The sequence below is a fragment of the Piliocolobus tephrosceles genome, chromosome 13 (assembly GCF_002776525.5).
Source record: "Piliocolobus tephrosceles isolate RC106 chromosome 13, ASM277652v3, whole genome shotgun sequence".
NCBI lineage: Eukaryota > Metazoa > Chordata > Mammalia > Primates > Cercopithecidae > Piliocolobus > Piliocolobus tephrosceles.
In genome coordinates this window covers 30,841,104-30,862,396 of record NC_045446.1, presented here as the reverse complement: position 1 = coordinate 30,862,396, position 21,293 = coordinate 30,841,104, and the positions used below count along the sequence as shown (strand labels likewise).

Genomic DNA, 21,293 nt, shown 5'->3' with positions numbered 1-21,293 from the left:
GACTCTCACAGAGTCCATTTCACTCACCTGCCACCTTCACCAGAGCAGGTAATGGTGTCCATAGCTGGGAGATCTGAAGATGGATCGTATCACAGGACTCTTTGCAGGCATTCCCCAGCACCAGTCTGGAGTGTGGTAGCTCTGCTGGGTGGCTAGACCCAGAAGGGCAATAACAATCACTGCAGTCTGTCTCTCAGGAAGCTCCATCCCTAGAGGAACGGGGAGAGCACTACATCAAGGAATCGCCCCATGGGACCAGAGCCCTTGAGTTCCAGATTTTTCCACTGAAACTGTCTACCCAAATAAGAAGGAACTAGAAAAGTAATTCTGGTAATATGACAAACAAGGTTCTATAACACCCTAAAACACCACATTAGCTCTCCAGCAATGAATCCAAACCAATAAGAAATCTCTGAATTGCCACATAAAGAAGTCAGAAAGCTACTCAAGGAGGTACCAGAGAAAAGTGAAAACCACTTAAAGAAATTAAAAAAAAAATAGAGGATATGGATGAAAAAGTCTCCAGAGAAATAGATATTATAAAGAAAAGACAATCATAACTGCTGGAAATGAAAGACATACAGAAATGCAAAATACACTGGAAAGTTTCAATAATAGAATCTAGCAAGTGGAAGAAAGAACTTCAGAGCATAAAGACAAGGCTTTTGAATTAACCTAATCCAACAAAGACAAAATGGAATTGAAAAAATGAAAAAAGCCTCCAAGAAATTTGGGATTATATGCAAATGACCCAAACATAAGAATAATTGGTGTTCCCAAGGAAGAAGAGAAGTGTAAAAGTTTGGAAAACTTATTTGAGAGAATAATTGAGGAATATGGAGCAGAATAGAGAACCCAGAAATAAAGCCAAATACATATAGCCAACTGATCTTCAATAAAACAAACAAAAACATAAAATGGGGAAAGGACACCTTATTCTACAAGTGGTGCTGGGATAATTGGCTAGCCACATGAAGAGGAGTGAAACTGGATCCTCATATCTCACCTATACAAAAATCAACTCAAGATGAATCAAAGACTTAAATCTAAGACCTGAAATCATAAAAATTATAAAAGATAACATAGGGAAAACTCTTCTAGACATTGACTTAGGCAAAGAGTTTATGACAAGAACCCCAAAGCAAATGTGACAAACAGAAAGATAGATAAGACCTAATTAAACTAAAAAGCTTCTGCACAGCAAAATAAATAATCAGAATAAACACAACCCACAGAGTGGGAGAAAATATTCACAAACTTTGCATCTGACAAAGGACTAATATCCAGAATCTACAAGGAATTCAAACAAATCAGCAAGAAAATAAAACAAATAATTCCATCAAAAAGTGGATTAAGGACGTGAATAGGCAATTCTCAAAAGAAGATGGTACAAGAAAAGAAGATGGTACATATTACAAATGGTAATATGGTTTGGCTGTGTCCCCACCCAAATCTCATCTTGAATTGTAGCTCCCGTAATTCCTATGTGTCATGGGAGCGACCTGAGAAGTAATTGAATCATGGGGGCGGGTCTTTCCCATGCTGTTCTCATGATAGTGAATAAGTCTCACAAAATCTGATGGTTTTTTTAAAGGGGAGTTACCCTACGCAAGCTCTCTTGCCTGCTGCCATGTAAGATGTAACTTTGCTCCTCATTCACCTCCAGCCATGGTTGTGAAACCTCTCCAGCCATGTGGAACTGTGAGTCAATTAAACCTTTTTCCTTTATAAATTACCCACTCTCAGGTATGTCTTTATTAGTAGCATGAGAACAGACTAATACAAATGGCCAACAGACATATGAAAAAATGTTCAAGATCACTAGTTATCAGAGAAAGCCAATCAAAACCACAATGCAATACCACCTTACTCCCACAAGAATGGCCATAGTTAAAAAATCAAAACATAAAGATATTGGTGTGAATGTGATGAAAAGGGAATACTTCTACACTGTTGTTGGGGGATGTAAACTAGTACAACCAGTATAGAAAACAGTATGGAGATTCCTTAAAGAACTAAAAGTAAAACTGCCATTTGATCTGCAATCCCGCTACTGGGTATCTACCCAGAGGAAAAGAAGTCATTATATGAGAAAGACATTTGCACATGCATGTTTATAGCAGCACAATTTGCAACTGCAAAATATGGAACCAGCCTAAATGCCCATCAACCAACGAGTGGATAAAGAAAATGATACATATAGATATATACCACAGAATACCACTCAACCATAAAAAGAAATGAAATAATGGCATTTGCAGCAACCTGGATGGAGCTGGAGACCATTATTGTAAGTGAAGTCACTTGGGAATGAAAAACCAAACAGTGTACGTTCTCACTTATAAGCAGAAGCTAAGCCATGAGAATGCAAAGGCAGAAGAATGATATAATGGACTCTGGGGACTCGGGGAAAGGTGCGAGTGTGGTGAAGGATAGAAGACGACACGTTGGGTACAGCGTATAGTGTTTGGTTGATGGGTACACCAAAATCTTAGAAATCACCACTAAAGAACTTTTCCATACAACCAAACAGCACCTGTTCCCCCAAAATTATTGAAATGTTTTTTAAAAATTTAAGAAACCAAAACTATTTAAAAAAAAAAAAAAAGAAAAGAAAAAGTTGACTACAAAAGTGGGAGTATAAGAATTTACTGGCTAGGCATGGTGGCTTATGCCTGTAATCCCAGCACTTTGGGAGGCCTAGGCAGGCAGACCGCTTGAGCCCAGGAATTTGAGACCAACCTGGGCCACAAAGCAAATCCCCCTCTCTATAAAGAATACAAAAATGAGACGAGTGTGGCAGTATGTCCCTGTAGTCCAGCTACTCGGGAGGCTGAGGTAGCATCTCCTGAGCCCAGGAGGCTGAGGCTGCAGTGAGCCATGGGCATGCCACTGCACTCCAGCCTGGATGACAGAATGGGACCCTGTCTCCAAAAAAAAAAAAAAAAAAAAAAAAGTATTATCATAGTTTAGGCAAGAGATGCAACTCAGAAACTTCTTAGATTTTGCCCTTCTGGATGGCAATCATGGTAACAAATGTTTATTGACTGCTGACCATATCTCAAGGTATGTTCCAAATACTCTTAAAGGATGAATGCCTTTAAGCCTCAAAACAGTCTTGTGAGACACATATTATTATCCTCTTCTTAGAAAGGAGCAAACAGGCACAGAGAGGTCATGTAATTTGCCTGAGTTTTCACAGCTGGAACAAGGCAGTTGGGTCAGGAACCCAGATGCTCTGTCTCCAGATCCCACATGCTAAACTGTGACACCTGACCACCTTCATGGTGAGGATCACAGCTTGGAAATCTTTTGTGATGGGGTGATTTCCAGAGGAAGCATCCCATAAATATTTGTGGAATAAATAATTAAATGATTGAGCAAACAAGGGAGATAACTGGCTATCACACTAAGCAGAAAGGGGAAAGTACTGTAATAGAACTAAAAATAAAGAGTTGTGGGAACAATGACATGTTCATTAGGGAACTCTCACTTAGAAGAGGTTTACATTTAGGCCTTTACAAAATGGTGTGAAGCCCTAGTAAGATGTTTTGTCCTTTTGCCCGATTCTCTAAGCCCTTATTACCGCTTTTCTTTTAAAGGTATGGTATTTTCTGTATCCCCAAAGTCTTTCTTGCCTAATGGATTTAAATGGACTCAACTCTCCTTTGGGCCATTAGCATGAAATAGTAAAAATTAATATGAAACTTTGGAAAGATTTGCAAGTACGACTTTCCCGGTTTTAAAGGTTAGTGATTGGTGGTTAATTGTGTTTTCTGTGGTTGACTTTAAACTTATTAACAACCCTGTCAGAAAGATGCTGGGAGAAGAGGAGGGAAGAATCCCCTAAGTCCCATTGGTTTACTTTTCTTGACACAGGTAATATATTTCCAAACAAGTGACCTTCTGTGTGTGTGATGCCCTGGCCCAAAAGAGGTCACTGTGACCTCCCTACCTGCTGTGTAGGGATTGTGATGGTGAAATTAGGAGACACGGAAATTCTAAAAATTCATAATCAACCTGTGTTGTAACAGTCAGGGATTGTTAAATTATAATGCCACATCTTAGTAGAGATAATATGCAGCCTTATCCAATATGGAAAAATGATTTTGCTGTGTTAAAAGAGAAAAGGCAGTGCAGAGTTGGAAATGCATTGTGATCACAGGTCTGTCCAGCAAGCAAACCAACGCTTTTCCAAGAACATCATCTGGAAATTTACCACAGTATGAGTTATGGTTTTCTTGATGTGGTGGGATGTGCACGTGGTCAGGGCTGAGGGAGGAATGGGATTCTTCTTTTCTTTCTACTTTTCCATCTTTTCTAAATTTTCTGTAATGATCATGTAAACCCAGGTTAGAAAGAAAGGAAAGTGAAATTCTATTACTTTTAAAATGGGGAGGCGGAGAGTGTGTGCAGTGGCTCACACTCACGCCTATAATCCCAGCACTTTGGGAGACCAAGGCAGGTGGATCATTTGAAGTCAGGAGTTTGAGAACAGCCTGACCAATATGGTTGAAACCCTGTCTCTACTAAAAGTACAAAAAATTTAGCCAGGCGTGGTGGCTGGTGCCCGTAATCCCAGTTACTTGGGAGGCCGAGGCAGGGGAATTGCTTGAACCCGGGAGGTGGAGGTTGCCGTGAGCCGAGATCGCGCCACTGCACTCCAGCCTGCGTGACAGAGTGAGACTCTGTCTCAAAAAAAAAAGAAAAAAAAAAAAAAGCGGGGGGGGGGGGGGGGAGGGGTATCAGCTTTACTTTTAAACCTGATTCCACAAAAGATTAGCAACAAACTTTTTTAAAAAAAGAAATAGCTGTGAAAGAACTTTGAAAGTTAAAATGCTTCTATCAGTGCCGTCAACAGAATCTTCTATTTGCTGGCATCACTTCAAGGAATGGCAATTTGATTCTATTAACTGGTGCACTTCGTTTTAAAAAGCCCCAAGAGGAATCATGTTAGGCAAGAAGGTCCCAGGCGCCAAACTTCAGCACTTAGGGCCATGGAGGGGTTTGGAGCGTAAGTGGGTTGGGTGTGGGTGGATGCGTCAGCACAGCTGTGGCTCTTAGTCCATCTCTTTCAACCTTCTGGGAAGGGAAGCCTTGACAGGTCTTGGTGATTTAGAGCCGTGCTCAGTAATGTTTGCAGAAACAGCCCTGGAGAGAGACATCATCAGACTCTGAAGAATGAGGCAGCTCTGTGGGCCCCAGTCTTCTCAGACCACTCTGGGAGAGTGGAGCCTGCCCCAGATCTAGAGATGGAGGAAGACTGACTCCTTCCCATTTGGTGCGGAGAGCGGAGAGCCTCAGCTCTGGAGTCCCAGGGCTGAGTCACACTAGGCTGCAGAATAACTCTTAGTATGACCTTGACCAAGCCAGCCCTTGATGTCTCTGAGCTCTGGTTTCCTCGTTGGTAAAATGGAGATAATAATCTTCATCCTGTATCTCACAGGTACTGTGGAAGAACAAGGTGAGGTGATGGATTTGAAAATATCCTGCCATCTATGAGGCATGCACAGATGTTTGAGATTCTGACAATCCATGATTTGCAGGGATTTCTGAGTTCTGACTAGAACCCTGGCCCTCTGAGCAAAACTTTGATGGCATTCATGCCTAGCCTGGACTGAACAAATAATGATGATAATAATAATAGTAACAGTAGTAGCACTTTTTGACCACTGTGTGCTCTATAAGCACTATTCTGAGGACTTTATGTGTATCAGCTCATTTTAACCCTTAAAACCATTCATGAGGTAAGTACTGTAATTATTCCCATTTTACAGATAAGGAGACTGACGCACAGAGATGTTAAGTAACTTGTCCAAGGTTACTCAGTTAGCAAATGGAGAAGTGGGATTTGAATCCAGCCAGTCTGATTCTAGGACCTGATCAAAAGCTGCAGATATTTTTCTCTGACATATAAGGGAGAGGAGTTTGGCATCTCCATTAATGTTTCTTAATTGGTTTCCTTCATTTATTTTGTTAAAGAGCTACTAGTGATCTAGTTTGCTTTTCTTTAAGTGCTGCCTTTAAGGAAACCTGACAGTGGGCAGTGAATAGGACAAAGTGGATTGTCTTGTGACTGTCGTGGGAAATGCAGCCATGCTTATACTAACACCTTGGGAAGATTTTCTTCTCCCTCAGTGTTTCAAAGAAAGGGACACTGCTGATTGAGAAAGAAACACCACTGTGGCTGGGTTACAAGAGTAGTTTTGAGCAAAGCAGGAAGCAATCCAGGGCAGCATTGAACCTGAAGGGAGAACACTCCTTAAGTAGCAGACTCTGGAGTCTGTGATAAAAGCATCATGACCAGGGGACTGATACAGCCCTAGGCCTGACAGGGGAAAGGTTCAGACAGGAGGTAACAGCAGAAGGGGAGCCTGATCAGTACATGTGCACTTCCTTGAGATTAAAGTTCTGTTTGCTACATGGCGGGAATAATTAGAGTGTAGCAGCATCACAGCCTGGGTCTGAGTCTTGTGTATGAGAACTGAGAATGATAAACCAGCAGCGCTAAGAGCCTTGGGAAGACAGAGGCCTGAACAATCTGTTATTATGCATCTTGGTGTAACCATGTGGTCCCTGAGATGTGGGGAGTCTCAGGAGGCAGTTCACACTGTTTTTTGACATTAGTCAATGACAGGTTCTACGTGTCCAAACCTGGCTAAGCACTTTCTTAATTCCTTTTATGTTTCACAATGATAATAAATTGCTCTCTGATGTGTTTAGTTCAAGGCTAAGTTTAACATTCATGGGATTCTATGCAAATTTGCAAAGCACAGAAAAACATTTGATACTTACCCTGCGTGTGCCTATGTGCACGTGCTCCCAATTTGTGGAAGTTATTAAGCCTGATAGTCTTACAGAAATGACTTGTCACTTTCCTGAAGCTCTGAGAATCATGGTTTTATTTCAGCTTGTCTGGCTCAGACAAGCTTAGTGAAAATGCATGTGTATAAATTGTGTATTGAATAGGGTTTTGTATGACTACCCATTCTTGTTTCCTTGAGATGGGAGGGATGACTCATTTTAACTTTTTATTCTTTTGAGAGTCTTTATCTTGCTTGCTTTCACTCTGGTTTCCAACATAAATCCATCTCTGTTTCCTATCTTTCCTCACCCAGCACCTCCTTAAATTTCTTACCGTTTAAGCTACTTTCCAGCAAAATTCTTTAGACTACTAATTCCCCTTGTGGGAAACACTGTCGGTCCAAACACAAGGGGATTGTTGGCTTGTCCCTGGATGGGCAATCATTGTAAACATTCAGAAGAGGCAGCCAGTCTGGGGCTTGTGCAGCACACCATCACTGTCCCTCTCCCTCTCGTGTGTGTAGGACTTTTCTTTGCTTTCCACAATTTTTTTTTTTTTTTTTTTTTTTTTTTTTTGAGATGGAGTCTTGCTCTCTGGAGTGCAATGGCGTGATCTTGGCTCGCTGCAACTTCTGCCTACCAGGTTCAAGTTATTCTCCTGTCTCAGCCTCCTGAGTAGCTGGGATTATAGGTGCCCACCACCACACCCAGCTAATTTTTTTTTTGTATTTTTAGTAGAGATGGGGTTTCACCATGTTGATCAGGCTGGTCTTGAACTCCTAACCTCAAGTGATCCGCACCCCTTGGCCTCCCAAAGTGCTGGGATTACAGGCGTGAGCCACCACGCCTGGCTGCTTTCCACAATTTTTTTTGAAGACCGTTACCATATTTGTGAGCAAACAGTAATTCATGTCATTTAGTCTAAGTAGAAGAAAGTCATGGTTTTTTAGGGGGAAGGAGAGACACTGGGGAGTCAGTGGAAGTTTATTGAGAAAAACTAAAATTCAGTAATTTGGCAGAATGGCTTGATATTTTTTTCTTGAAAAATGGAATTAAAAAATAAGAGTACAGGCCAGGTGTGGTGGCTAACGCCTATAATCCCAGCACTTTGGGAGGCCAAGGCGGGCATCATGAGGTCAGGAGATCAAGACCACGGTGAAACCCTGTCTCTACTAAAAATACAAAAAATTAGCCAGGCACGGTGGCGGGCGCCTGTAGTCCCAGCTACTCAGGAGGCTGAGACAGGAGAATGGCATGAACCCGGGAGGCAGAGCTTGCAGTGAGTCGAGATCGCGCCACTGCACTCCAGCCTGGGCGACAGAGCGAGACTCCATCTCAAAAAAATAAATAAATAAAAAAATAAGAGTGCCACCTGTTTCATAGCAACATTTCAACGTTTTTGCTGGTGTGGTTTTGTTTCTACTCTTGCAAAGCTCTGTCTTCTCTTTAAATAACTTCCTCCAAGTCTCAGGTACTATGTTAGAATCTTTATTTCATGACTCATTCCCTGTGATGTACCAAACAAACTTACTGACTTGTGCTTCTTTTTGACTGTCTTGATGGCAACTTCTCACCATTCTTCATGCTACTCTTCAGTCATGATACCTTGTGCTCTCCCTCTTCCTACTCTCCTGCTTTACCATACAACATTCCAAAGCTCCCTACTTCCTACCTGTATTAGTTTTGTATTGCTATGTAACAAATCCCCACAAACTTTGCAGCTTAAAACAACATACATTTATTATCTCACAATTTCCATGAGTTGAGAGGTTGGACACTGCTTATCTGCACAGGATCTCACAGGGCTGCATTCATGGCATCGGCTGGGCTGTGTTCTCATCTGCAGGCTTGGCTGGGGAAGAATCCACTTCCAAGCTCACTCAAGTTGTTGGCATAATTCATTTCTTTGTGGCGCCAGACTGAAGGCTTTGACTTATTTCTGGCTGTCAGCTCGAAGAAACTGTTCATGGTTCCTAGAGACCCCAGTAGTTTCTGGAGGCCACCCACAGTTCTCACCAGCTGGGCTTTTCCATTGTGGCCTCTTACTTCGTCGAGGCACCAAGAAGAAGTCTGCTTGCAGTATGGGTTATTATATATGATCATATAATCACAAGAGTGACATCCATCACCTATTCTGTTGTTAGAAGAAAGTCACAGGTTGGCAGGGCATGGTGGCTCATGCCAGTAATCTCAACACTTTGGAAGGCTATGGCGGGAAGATCACTTGAGCCCAGGAGTTTAAGATCAGCTTGCGTGACATGGCAAAACCTTGTCTCTACAAAAAATACAAAAATTAGCTGGGCTTGGTGGTGCATGCCTGTCATTCCAGCTATTAGGGAAGCTGAGCTGAGAGGATCCCTTGAGCCCAAAGGTTGAGACTGCAGTAAGCCGTGATCACAGCACTGCACTCTAGCCTGGGTGGCAGAGTGAGACCCGACCCTGCCTCCCATCCCCCCACCAAAAAAAAGAGAAAAAAGAAAGTCATAGGTTCTGCTCATACCCAAGGAGAGGGGATCACAAAAGGCATGATCACCCAGAGACAGAGATCACGGGGTCACATTAGAGTCTGCCTGACACACCACCTAGATCAGATTTTTACTTCACTGCCTTCCTAAAGTATGTTTTAAGTTCTCTGTAATTTGGTTTTGCCCTATTTTTCCTAATTTATTTTCTCCTTCTCCCTAATAAACATCAGCTATCTCTCATTTCCTCCTTAAAATTTGTCTTTCTGTCTTATGGCCTTCCATAATGCAACTTTAATTAATACAGATATGTTTTACCTAATTAGCATAGACATAATTCTAAAATCTTGTGTGTAAAGCAGAATTATTTTTCATTGAAGTGAAGGGTTCTTAACTAATTTTTGGCTTCTGAATCCTTTTGAGAATCTGATTAAAGCTATAGAGACTCATTTCCCAGAAGTGAGGGACACGACCACACATATACTATTTCAGTTATTATTACAGTACAGCAAACCACCCCTGGCTCAGTGCTATAAAACAAGAAGATTTTATTTTGCCCATGGTTTTGGGAATTCAGACAGGACGTAGTGCAGATGGCTTTTCCCTGCCTCATGATGTCTGGGCCTCAGTTGGGACAATTCAGACAGCTGGAGTGATTCAAATGGTTAGGGGAAGAATGGTCTGGAGGTTTCCTCATTCATCTGTCTGTTGTCTGGGCTAGCATGCCAGGCAGGCTTGGCTCAGCTGGGACTATGGATTGGAGTGGTCAGGCATAGCCTCTCCACATGGTGTGCGCTGCTCACAGAGTGGGCGCTGGGTTCCAGGAGAGACAGAGGGAGGGAACATCCCAAGAACGAGCATTCCAGGAGACCAAGCTAAAGTGACCTGGCCTTTGATGATGTTGCTTTGGAAGTCACGTGGCATTATTGGTCAAACAGACTCAAGCCCACTCAGATTCAAGGAGAGGGGACATAGACACACCCTCTCAATGGGAGGCGTAAAGGAGAAAAAACTCAAAACATTGCACGTGTAGACACAAACATATTTAAAGCAATAGTAGAATCTGGAACTCTGAGAATTGAAAGGGACCATAAAGGAGGATCTGTTTCCATCTCCCATGCAGGGCTCAACTCCTCTTTACAACATTCCTGTCATCTTGAGCCTGGACAACTGCAGGTGTTTTCTAAGCACTCTGCCATCTGCTGTTTTTGTCCCTTCCCGTCTGTTATTCACAGCCAGGATGGTTTTTCCAAAACATAAATTTGCTCCTGTGCATCACCTGCTCCCACCCTCCCCATCAAACTAAAACCCACAGTGCTACAGAGGGAGCTGATGGCCACTGGAGCAATGGTCTGGCTGTCGCCTCCCTCTGCAGCTTTAATCTCATTTCTTGCCCACCTGCTGTTCCTGATCTAGCTGTGGTTACCTTCTGTCAGTTCCTTGTACTTGTGATGGCTCTTTCTGCCACGGGGACTTTGCATATGCTTGTTCCTTTATGTGGAATGCTTTTCCCTACCCTCTTTGCTTGGTTAACTTTTATTCATTCTTTGGATCTTGATAGTCGCTTCCTCAGGGATGTGCTTTCTGACCTCCCTGATCAGATCATAGGACTATGGATCTTTCATCTGTAACATTTATCGTTTTTACATTTGAAAAATGCTGGAGTCCATATCTCCCATAGAGTTCTGAGTTCCATGAAGTTGGAGACCATGTATGTTTTTCCATAAGACATTGCTTACCCCAGTGTCCGGCATACAACAGGCATTTGCAGATGGAAGGTACAAAAGGAGGGAGGGAAGAAAGGAAGGAAGGAAAGGTGAGGTGAGTGAACTTAAAATATGCGCTTTTGGAAACTTCTAATGGTGGAGAAGTCACTGACTTTAAGCCAGCTCATTTTGTTTTCAGTGGTTTTAATAATTAAGGAAATGTTTCTGTTGTTATTAAGTTCTAATCTCTGTCTTTATACCTTCTTCCCACTGTCCCTAGTTCTGTCCCTGGAGCACTAAATAACACATCCAGTTTCTTTTTCACATATTTTAGGAAGATTGTGGTTTCTTGAATCAGTCTTTTCAAATGTTTACTGACCTAATTAATACCTGCTATTACAGTGAAGAGTAAACTCGCACCCCAGGGACAATGACAGGCACAAACATGTCTTTGAAGGCCTTAGTTTTATCTTGGATTGGTCATTTGAATTTTACATTCTACTCAAGAAAGTATATTTATCTTTATATATGAGTATGTTTCCCCTAAATCTTTAAGTAAAATTGATACGAATGATACATGTATTGGTCCATTTTCACGTTGCTATAAAGACATACCCGAGACTTGGGGAATTTATAAAGGAGAGAGGTTTAATTGACTCACAGGTCAGCATGGCTGGGGAGGCCTCAGGAAACTTACAATCATGGTGGAAGGTGAAGGGGAAGCAAGGCACCTTCTTCACAAGGTGGCAGGAAGGTGAAGTGCTGAGTGAAGGGGGAAGAGCCCCTTATAAAACCAGGTCTTGTGAGAACTCACTCACTATCATGAGAACAGCGTGGAGGAAACCACCCCAATGATTCAGTGACCTCGACCTGGTCTTTCCCTTGATGTCTGGGGATTATGAGGATTACAATTCCAGGTGAGATTTGGGTGAAGACACAAAGCCTAGCCATATCAAGATGCTTTTTCGGCCATGAAGTTTTGAGTACCACCAGGGATCTCCTCACTCCAGTGTGCAAATAGGGACTCTCCCTTTATAAACCTTTTCCTTTTTATAATGTAAAACACCTCCAAAAACATCATGTAGTAGCACATTATCAGTTTCTTAATGTTTTCTTAAGATGTGACAGAATTCACCCCAACTGACTAGGTATGCGCTGAGTAGGGCAGAGAACAGTAAACCTGATCCCCTTGAAAATCAACTAAGTTTTAAAATTCAACCTGTAATGGTGGTTATCTCTGGGGAGAAGAAAGACAGAGGGAACCCAGAGAGATACCAGGGAGAGGGCTCTAAAAATATTGACTCTGTTGTTAAGCTAAGAGGCACATGAGTGTTCATTTCATATAGATACTATTTTCTAAGTATAGATACTTACATGTAGATATTATTTTACATGTAGATATTATTTTCTAAGTATGAACTATTCTTCTAGTTAAAGAGTGAAAAAAATTAATGTAACCTAAGGATTTGTCATTTCCTTGCTGGCCTATATTTCTCTTCTAGTTCATCAGGAACTCTAGTCAACTCTGCCTACAGATAGCATAGGCTATTCTTAAAGGGAAGTGCCCCCATCCTGTTCCTGCCTAGGTGATTTTTGGACTAAGGGCAAACCTTTATATTTAATCCTTATATGTGTCTTCCTTTAGTAATAATTTCAGTCAGTTGACATATATTTGAAACATGTTTTTCTGAAATTCTTCAAATCAGTTCTTCTGAATTTGGTATCATTTGGTAATTCAGTGAACATGCTTTCTCCCTTGGCTTTATGTGTATCATTGAGCTTTTTTTTAAGTCAGTAAATTCTGAGGTTAAATGTTTTTGAGAAATATCCCAAACATATTCTAGCAGTCAAATAGGTTTGAGAAATATTGGCTAAACAAATTTAATTAAATCATCCAACATCCTATTTATTAATTTTTTACTACATACCTCTTACGTTTTCTTGACTATGAGACTTTTCTGAGCCTTTATTTACATGATGATGAGAATATACCCGCATAAATTCCACATCCACTCTGGTGTCAGTTTCTGAATAGGTTTGGGTAAGTTAGGTTATGTTTGAATGACAACCCCCAAATTGCAGTGACATAAAATAGCAAAGGCTAACTTCTTGCTCATGCTGCCTGTATATCTTTGGTCAGCAAAGTCCATAGGAGATGCAGGCTGGTGAACCAGCAAACACTATGAACATTTCTAGTTTCTTCTTTCTCCTCCTTCTTTGTCTTCTCCTTCTGTTTTTCAGTAGAAACTTACTGAAATATGTTGCTAGGTTTTGTTTCTTTTTGTTTTGTTTTGCTATGGAGAAAGTAAGTTCCGGAGAGTCTTCCTCCAGCACTTAAATGTTCTAGCCCAGAAGTGACACTTGTCATTTCTGGTTACAAACTCGTGGGCCAGAACTAGTTACATGGCCCCCATCAACCACAGAAGTATCCAAGACGTTCAGTCCTCCCATGGGTTTAGAAGTGGGAGAGCCAGAAGGATATGGTTAGCATCATTAATGACTTTCACATGTGAATCTTGTATACAGCGCTTCTCAAGATTGTTCATAGAAACTTTTCTTCATGAGGCATTTGGAATACTGTGCTTCATAGGAGCTACTTTGGGAAACACTAGTTTCTAGTCTGGAAAACAACAAGGTCCAGTAGAAGCAAATCCACTAGAGACTGTCTTTCTTCACTTCAGCATGGAGTTTTCCATCAGTCTCTCTTGGCCATGGTCCTTCAGTCAGTTACAGATCCCTTGGTATTAGCCTCCATTCCTCCATCCTGTTCGCAGAATTTTTTTTTTTTTTTTTTGTGAAAGAGTTTGCAAAACTTCCTGCTGAAAGCAAAAGCTGCTCAGCCTGTAGCATCCTTTTTCTGAGTTACAAGGCTATGTAATTGAAATAAGATGAATTTGTTTTGATTCTTGAGTCCATGAGTTGGAGAATCCATTTAAACGAAGGTACAAAAGAAGAAATCCTACACAGATTTCACCTGACATCCACATAAAAGTGGATTCTAAAGTTTAACTGAAAAATACAAAAATGCAAAAATACCTTTTACAGATGTTATATTTACCCATATAAGTAACCAGATAAGACTGCGTGCAAAGTGTGAAGTTGAGGCTATCTAGGAGATAAGCAACATGAACAGGGAGGATTGAGGCATGAAAGCCGTATCCACCTTCTGTGTAAAATTGCAAGTGTCTGAGGGGGAGTACCACCTGCATGTGGTAACATAGAAACACAATTTCCATTGCAAACCATGAACCAGTTCCTAAGGAGGACATGTATTTTAATGAAATACTATGCATATTTTGGTGTCTTGGAACTATATATGCATTGTGCCACTTACTTCTATTTGAGATGGGCCAGTGGAAGCCAGAGGGAGCTTTGGCTCTGCAGAAAGCACCCTAATGATCCTGATTTGGTGATCAGGAGACAGTCAGGCTGAGCTGGGCATCTGATTATGGCCTGCCTAGGAAATGGAGTTGGTTTCTCCTATAAAATCAAGTCAACAGCCTGATGTAGTATTGGCTTATACCCTGATGAGTTCTTAAAATGATGTAAGGCCAATTTCTTGGTATCTGTAAATCCCAAGAATGGGGAATTTTAAAAACAAGAAAAGGAAGAATGAGAAAGGAATTTTTCAGCATATTGCCTAATTCAGAGTGAACTTCCAGCTTTCCAAGAGTTGTTTCCTCACCTCCTTTTTAGCGGAGGTCACCAGCTTATGCCCTGCCTCCTTGTCTGTCTGCCTGTGGGGCCACACATGAGTGTCGACAGTTCTGCTCTCTGCAGGTGCTTTTGTGACACCAGGCCCTGTGAGAAGTGTCTCCTTCCTTGTTTTTCCTTCTGAAACAGCCTAATCTGAAAGAAAATCTCCTTTGCTGTTTGACATGGCGTGAATGATAGCACCTGGAAACCTTTTAAATCCAGGAAGATAAATATGTTTCATTGGAGCCATCTTTCCAAACACAGACAACCTCAAATATTTCATATGAGATGCCTCAGGATCCTAAAAAAAGATTCATGCTTGAATACACGGTTCTTCTTTAGTTTTGTGCATTTTGGATTCCTGGATGAGGTTATTTTGGTGTCATTGACTATGGCAGTTGACCACATTCAGCTTTGAGTTTCTAGGTTGCAAGTTTCACAGTCCATGCCTTTTGGGTGGTACCCAAAAAAATTTTTTTAATACACAAGTATTTTCCACATCTTTCCTTAAACATCACTTCATCAGAAACTGCTTCCCACCAACCCTGCCCTGTAGGTTCGCTGCAACATTTTCCTACTTGATATTATGTAATTTGTTGTTTGACTCTGTTTCCTGAGCCTTCTGTGATGGGTCCAGGCAGAGCCTGTCTTGCACACACCTTTGTCTCCAGCACCTGACCACAGCAGGCACTTCATGAACATCCAACCCTTGACGGCCTGATATTTTGTTTCACAGGAACAGACAATCTACAGATGAATGTCACCCGGACTCCAGAGTCATTTCCTCCTGGGAAATTGTTACCAATTTCACCAACATGGCCTTTCACAGAAGTCAAGTCTTCCTCAGCAGCAGACAGAAGCAAGACCGTGCTGGGACAGTCCTCTGACAACACAAGCTTGCCACAGTCAGCCCGAACCCCTGCGTCCAAGACACACCACAGAACTAGGGCTCACGTGGACTTCTCTTCTTCCCTTTACCAAGGAAGCGGACATAGCTCCTCCCTCGAACCTTCCAAGGATTCTACCGAGTCCCTGGTCCAACCGGGGCCTAAAGGGGGACAAGAAGCAGCCGATGTGTCAGGTTTGCCTCTCACCAGCATGCTCCCCTCGTTGTCCACAGTCCCGTCAGGGACGTCCTTCAGTGCTGTCCCCCCATCCCAGCCAGTATGGGCATTGGCTCCCTCCATTTCAAAGCATCCCCCAAGGTCAGACATTCCCCCACTCCTCCCTCCACTTCCATCCTCTTCATTGGCTCCTGACTCACCTCATTCCATCATCTCTGAACCAGCAGAGCAACCCCCCAAAGTGCCATTAGTTCCCCAAACGCCTCCAGCCGACCCCTCTTCAGGTCAGAACATAGCTAATCCCCTAATCCCATTTTCTGATGAAATGGACCACACTCTATCCCAAAATGCTCAGGATCTCATAGGCATCCCTCATCGAGGTGTTTCTGGATCCTCAACAAAGTGGCATTCCGAGCTGTCCCCTACAGAGGGTCCCTATTCAGCAGGCTCATCCACACCTGGGTTTTTGATCCCTGTGGCAGAACTGTCCCATCCGTCTCCCCCTCCCCCAGCACTTGGAAGTCTTCCTCAGCTTCCAAATGGAAGCCCCTCATGGTCAATGTTGGAAGTGGCTTCAGATCCTGCATCCACCCAGCAGATCAAAGCTGGGATGGCTGGAAGAGTGCACAGTGGGGTGTCTTTGCCAACTTTTAAGAATACAGACACAGCGACCCATGAGGCTGAGCCTCCACTTTTCCAGACTGCAGAATCAGGGGCCGTAGAAATGAACAGCAGAAAGCTAGCCCCTGACACTGCAAATGACTCTGCTAACCCGCTGCGTTTGTCAGCAGCTCCAGAGAATTCCAGAGGGCCCGCCCTTTCGGCAGAACACACCTCTTCTTCTTTGGTGCCTTCTCCTCTGCATGTCACTGCACTGGGTCGAGAGCAAGCCATCCTTTCTGAGGCGGTTCCCACATCACCATCAACTGGGACAGCCGACTTTCCCTCCGTATTTACTTTCCTCCAGCCCACAGAGAATCATGCCTCCCCATCTCCCGTGCTAGAAATGCCCACTCTTCCAGCAGAGGGCAGTCATGGGTCCCCTCCTGCAACTAGAGACTTGCTCCTTTCAGGCAAAGTTCCTAATCTTTCCACATCTTGGACATTTCCCCGGTGGAAAAAGGACAGTGTGACAGCCTTTTTAAGGAAAAATGAGGAAGCAAATGTGACGATTCCTCTCCAGGCCTTTCCAAGGAAAGAGGTTTTGAGTCTTCACACTGTAAATGGATTTGTCTCTGATTTCAGCACCGATCACGTCTCATCTCCCATTGTTACAGCACCAAGGACAAATCCCCTTCCTTCAGGATCACCTCTACCTTCCATACTCTCCATACAAGCCACCCAGACTGTTTCCCCATCTCTTGGCTTTTCCAACACCAAGCCAGAGGCTTATGCAGCTGCTGTGGACCATTCTGTGTTGCCAGCTTCAGCTTCCAAACAGGTGAGATCATCGCCCTCCTCCATGGATGTATATGATTCCTCAACAATAGGAGACATGAAAAAGCCAGCAACCACAGATGTTTTCTGGAGTTCTCTTTCAGCAGAAACTGGATCCCTTTCCACAGAATCAATAATATCTGGCTTGCAGCAGCAAACAAATTATGATTTAAATGGACACACAATTAGCACCACAAGTTGGGAAACTCATTTAGCTCCAACGGCTCCTCCCAGTGGTTTAACTTCAGCTGCCAATGCCATAAAATCTCAGGATTTCAAAGACACTGCTGGGCATTCAGTGACTGCAGAAGGGTTTAGCATTCAGGATCTAGTCCTCAGTACAAGCACTGAGCAGCTTGTGCAACAGTCAGACGTGACCGTGGTTGGAAGCCATGTAGACCTCTGGCCCACAAGCCATAACAACCATTCCATAGACTTCCAAACAGCTGAAGTTGCGTATTACTCACCCACAACTCAACATTCTGTGTCTCGTCCTCAACTACAGTTGCCCAACCAGCCAGCACATCCTCCTTTGCTAACCTTGTCAAGACCAACGTCTACAGGTAGCTTGCAGGAAATGCTTTCAGATGGAACAGATACAGGTTCTGAAATTTCCAGTGACCTCAATTCATCACCTGAGAGAAATGCTTCCACACCATTCCAGAACATCTTGAGATATCACTCTGCTACTGAATCTTCTATTTCGACCAGTGTCTTTCCCAGGACCTCCTCCAGAGTGCTGCGGGCCTCTCAGCACCCCAAGAAATGGACAGGTGCAGCCACTAATGCAGGTAGTTTGTTTCCCAGTACCCCCAAAACAGGCATGACTGCTTATGTGGTCAAAGCATCTTCAAGCTCAACGCAAATACCAGCCGTGCTCTGAAGGAGCTCGTACCCCCTATGAGTGAGTTAGCAGCCCCAAGTAGTCACCTCATTGATCCTGTGCCCACCTGAGCTTTTGAAACTATTCACAATGTAAGCATTCTTGCTGTCAACCATAGCTGTGCTGTAAGTGGCATTCTTGTTATGGTTAATCAGCTTAACGAGCCTAGAGTTGTTTTGCCTGAGTTCTGTCCACTGCAAGTCCAGGTTACAGAGACTTCACCCTAGCAAACCCATAAGTTACATCCATTCATCATCAGAACAAGTGACACGTGCATTTCTAGCCAATGACAAACTTTGTTTTTTCTCTCTTTACAGTGGACACAGTGTCATCTAAGGTAGAGCCAACAGCAGCAGCTGCCGTCACATTGTTTCTGAGGAAATCTAGTCCACCTGCGTTGTCTGCAGCCCTGGTGGCTAAGGGCACCAGCAGCAGCCCTTTGGCCGTGGCCTCAGGACCAGCTAAGAGCAGTTCAGTGACTACTCTGGCTAAAAATATCACAAACAAGGCTGTGTCTGGCCCAAAGAGGACACCAGGGGCAGTCCATACAGCCTTCCCGTTCACGCCAACCTACATGTATGCAAGAACAGGTCATACCACAAGCACACATACAGCCATGCAAGGAAACATGGGCACTGCCTCTGGCCTGTTGTCTACAACTTACCTCCCCAGGAAACCACAAGCCATGCACACTGGCCTCCCAAACCCCACCAACCCGGAGATGCCCAGAGCATCCACGCCACGCCCACTGACAGTCACGGCCGCGCTGACATCCATTACAGCCTCAGTGAAGGCCACCCGGTTGCCACCGTTGCGAGCAGAAAACACGGATGCTGCCCTTCCTGCCGCATCGGCTGCAGTGGTCACTTCTGGCAAAATGGCATCCAACCTGGAGTGTCAGATGTCCAGTAAGCTCCTGGTGAAGACAGGTATGAGACCACTGTTCTGATCTGAAAGCAGCAAGCCTGGCCTCAGAGATGTAACAATAATGTTTGTTTTAGATCTGTGGTCCTCAACCAGGGGAGATTTTTCACCCTCCCCCAGGGACATTTGGCTATGTCTGGAGACATTTTTGGTTGTTATACTTGGTGGCTGGAGGTACTACTAAAATCTGGTGGGATAGAGACTGGGGATACTGCTCAACATCTTACAGTACACAGAACAGCCCCATCCACAAAAATTAATCCCGCCTAAAACATCTATAGGGCCAAGGTTGCGAAACCATGAGATTTAGCAAGTGGTAGAGGAGGGAGAGCCTGATGCGGCATGGGTCTGGTCCTAGGATCAGTCCTGATATCAGAAGCCCCCGGAAACCACAGTTCTGCCAGTGGGCCTAAGAATGCACAGGTACTGTTTTGCATCAATGATGTCTTACATGAATGAATGATGTGATTCGTAAAATAGAACATCTTGGGAAGTGCTACAGAGTTCAGAAAGGCTTTTGTCCTGCATTTTTTCAATTAGCTGATAGCAAAAGTACAACTTCTGCACACTATGTGGGAGCCAGGATTTCTTTTGATGTTAGAAAGAAGACTTTCTTGAAAAAGTGGGATGGGCAGCACCAGAATTGTGAGCAAGGGTGGGATGGTATCTTTCAAGCCCCCACTCCCCAGCTGTAGCAAAGCAGGTCTAGAATGCATGGAGAGCTTTTCATAGTGTGGCAATGTTTGCTATAAAATAATTACACAAATTGTTTGAAAGAGCACGCCAGTGTTGAATGCTCACCTCCTGCCTTCCTCCTCACCCCACAAAGAATTAAATGAAATTATATCTTGAGACATATCCTATTCTAAAATGGGAAATTGTGAAATTAGGCATAGCAAAAAGTACAGTATCTCTTTTTGTTTCTCAAGAAATTATACCATCTGGGTTTCCACTCTCTGTCCCCACTCCATTCTACTCTCCTCTGGGTGGCAGGCAGCCCTGGCCCCTCAGAGGCAGAAGTCGGAAACATTGTCTTCTCTGTCTTCTTCCCAGCCCCCCACCAGCCCAGCTACATCTAATCAATCACCAATTCCTTTCACTTCCACCTCCTGGATACCCCTTCTCTCCATCCTTATTCACATTGCCACTTCCCTAGTTCACACTGTCATTATCACTCACCTAAATTTCTGCAACAACAGCAACATTTATCTCTCTGCCTTCAGAGTCCCCCCCTTCAATCTGTTCTCCAGTCTGCAGTCGAGAACCTTCTAAAATGCATTCTTTTGCTTAAAACTCATTTCTCATTGCCCTTAGGACCAAGCTTAAACATATATTTACAGTCGTCCCCTCTTATCTGCAGGGGATCTATTCCAAGACTCCCAGTGGATCCCTGAAACTGCAGCTGGTACCAATCCCTATATAAACTGTGAATTTTTCTATTCATACATACCGATGATAAAGCTTAATTTATAAGTTAGGTGCAGTAAAGGTGGACAACAACTAGTAATAAAACAGAACAAGTATAACAATAGACTGTAATAAGAGTGATGTGAATGTGGTCTTTTTCTCCCTTTCTTTGACTCTTTCTCTCAAAATATCATACTCACCTGTTTTCAGACTGTGGTTGACTCCAGTACATAAAACCATGGAAAGCAACACTGTGGCTAAGAGGGAACTGCTGTACACTGAAATATTTTGCTTCTTTCCCCTGCGCCTTTGCGCCTGGTGCTCCCTCTGCTGAGAGGGGGTGAGGGGAATCTCTTCCCCCTTGTCAAATTTCACTCTTGTGATCCCTCAGAACTTAGCTGAAGCATCAGTTCCGATGGAAATTTTCTCTGATCCCCATCCCTTTACCAAATTCAGGGCTGGGTGCTCCTAGGAGCTCTGGCAGTGTCCTAGGCTTCCCTTCAAACAACACCTGTCACATTCGATCCCAAATGCCTATTCTCCGTCCTGTGTCTCCATCCCACTTGTGAGACGGGGATGGCACCTTCCTAATCCAAGGTTGTTTGAGGCTGCAGCACCGAGCTCAGAGCCTGCACCTAAGGAGGCTGTCTGTGAATGTTGTTGCAGGAATTTCATCGCATGCACTGTCGAGCTGGCTTTCAAAGTCAGAGGCAGCATCTGTCAGAAATGAAATGCCACCAGCATTCCAGCTCTCTTTCTACTTGGATCACACAAATGGCTAGGGCCTTCTTTCCTTAGGACTTTAACAGGACCCACAGAGCTACCAGCCCAGCCCACCCCGTCACTGATGGCCCTGTGCTTACCATCTCTGCCCAGAACTTGCAGAAGGTGGCGGCTGGGAGGAGCGGAG

At 43.5% G+C, this 21,293-nt stretch overlaps 1 protein-coding gene across 1 annotated transcript in view; it reads left to right on the top strand.

Moving 5' to 3' along the window:
* The window catches only part of KIAA1549L (KIAA1549 like), a 301,138-nt gene that overhangs the window by 159,675 nt on the left and 120,170 nt on the right, over positions 1–21,293 (top strand). Inside the window, exons 2-3 of the mRNA XM_023185518.2 lie at positions 15,405–17,942; positions 18,370–18,981. Of these exons, the coding sequence (XP_023041286.2) occupies positions 15,405–17,942; positions 18,370–18,981 (3,150 nt within the window). The remainder of the gene's footprint in view (positions 1–15,404; positions 17,943–18,369; positions 18,982–21,293) is intronic.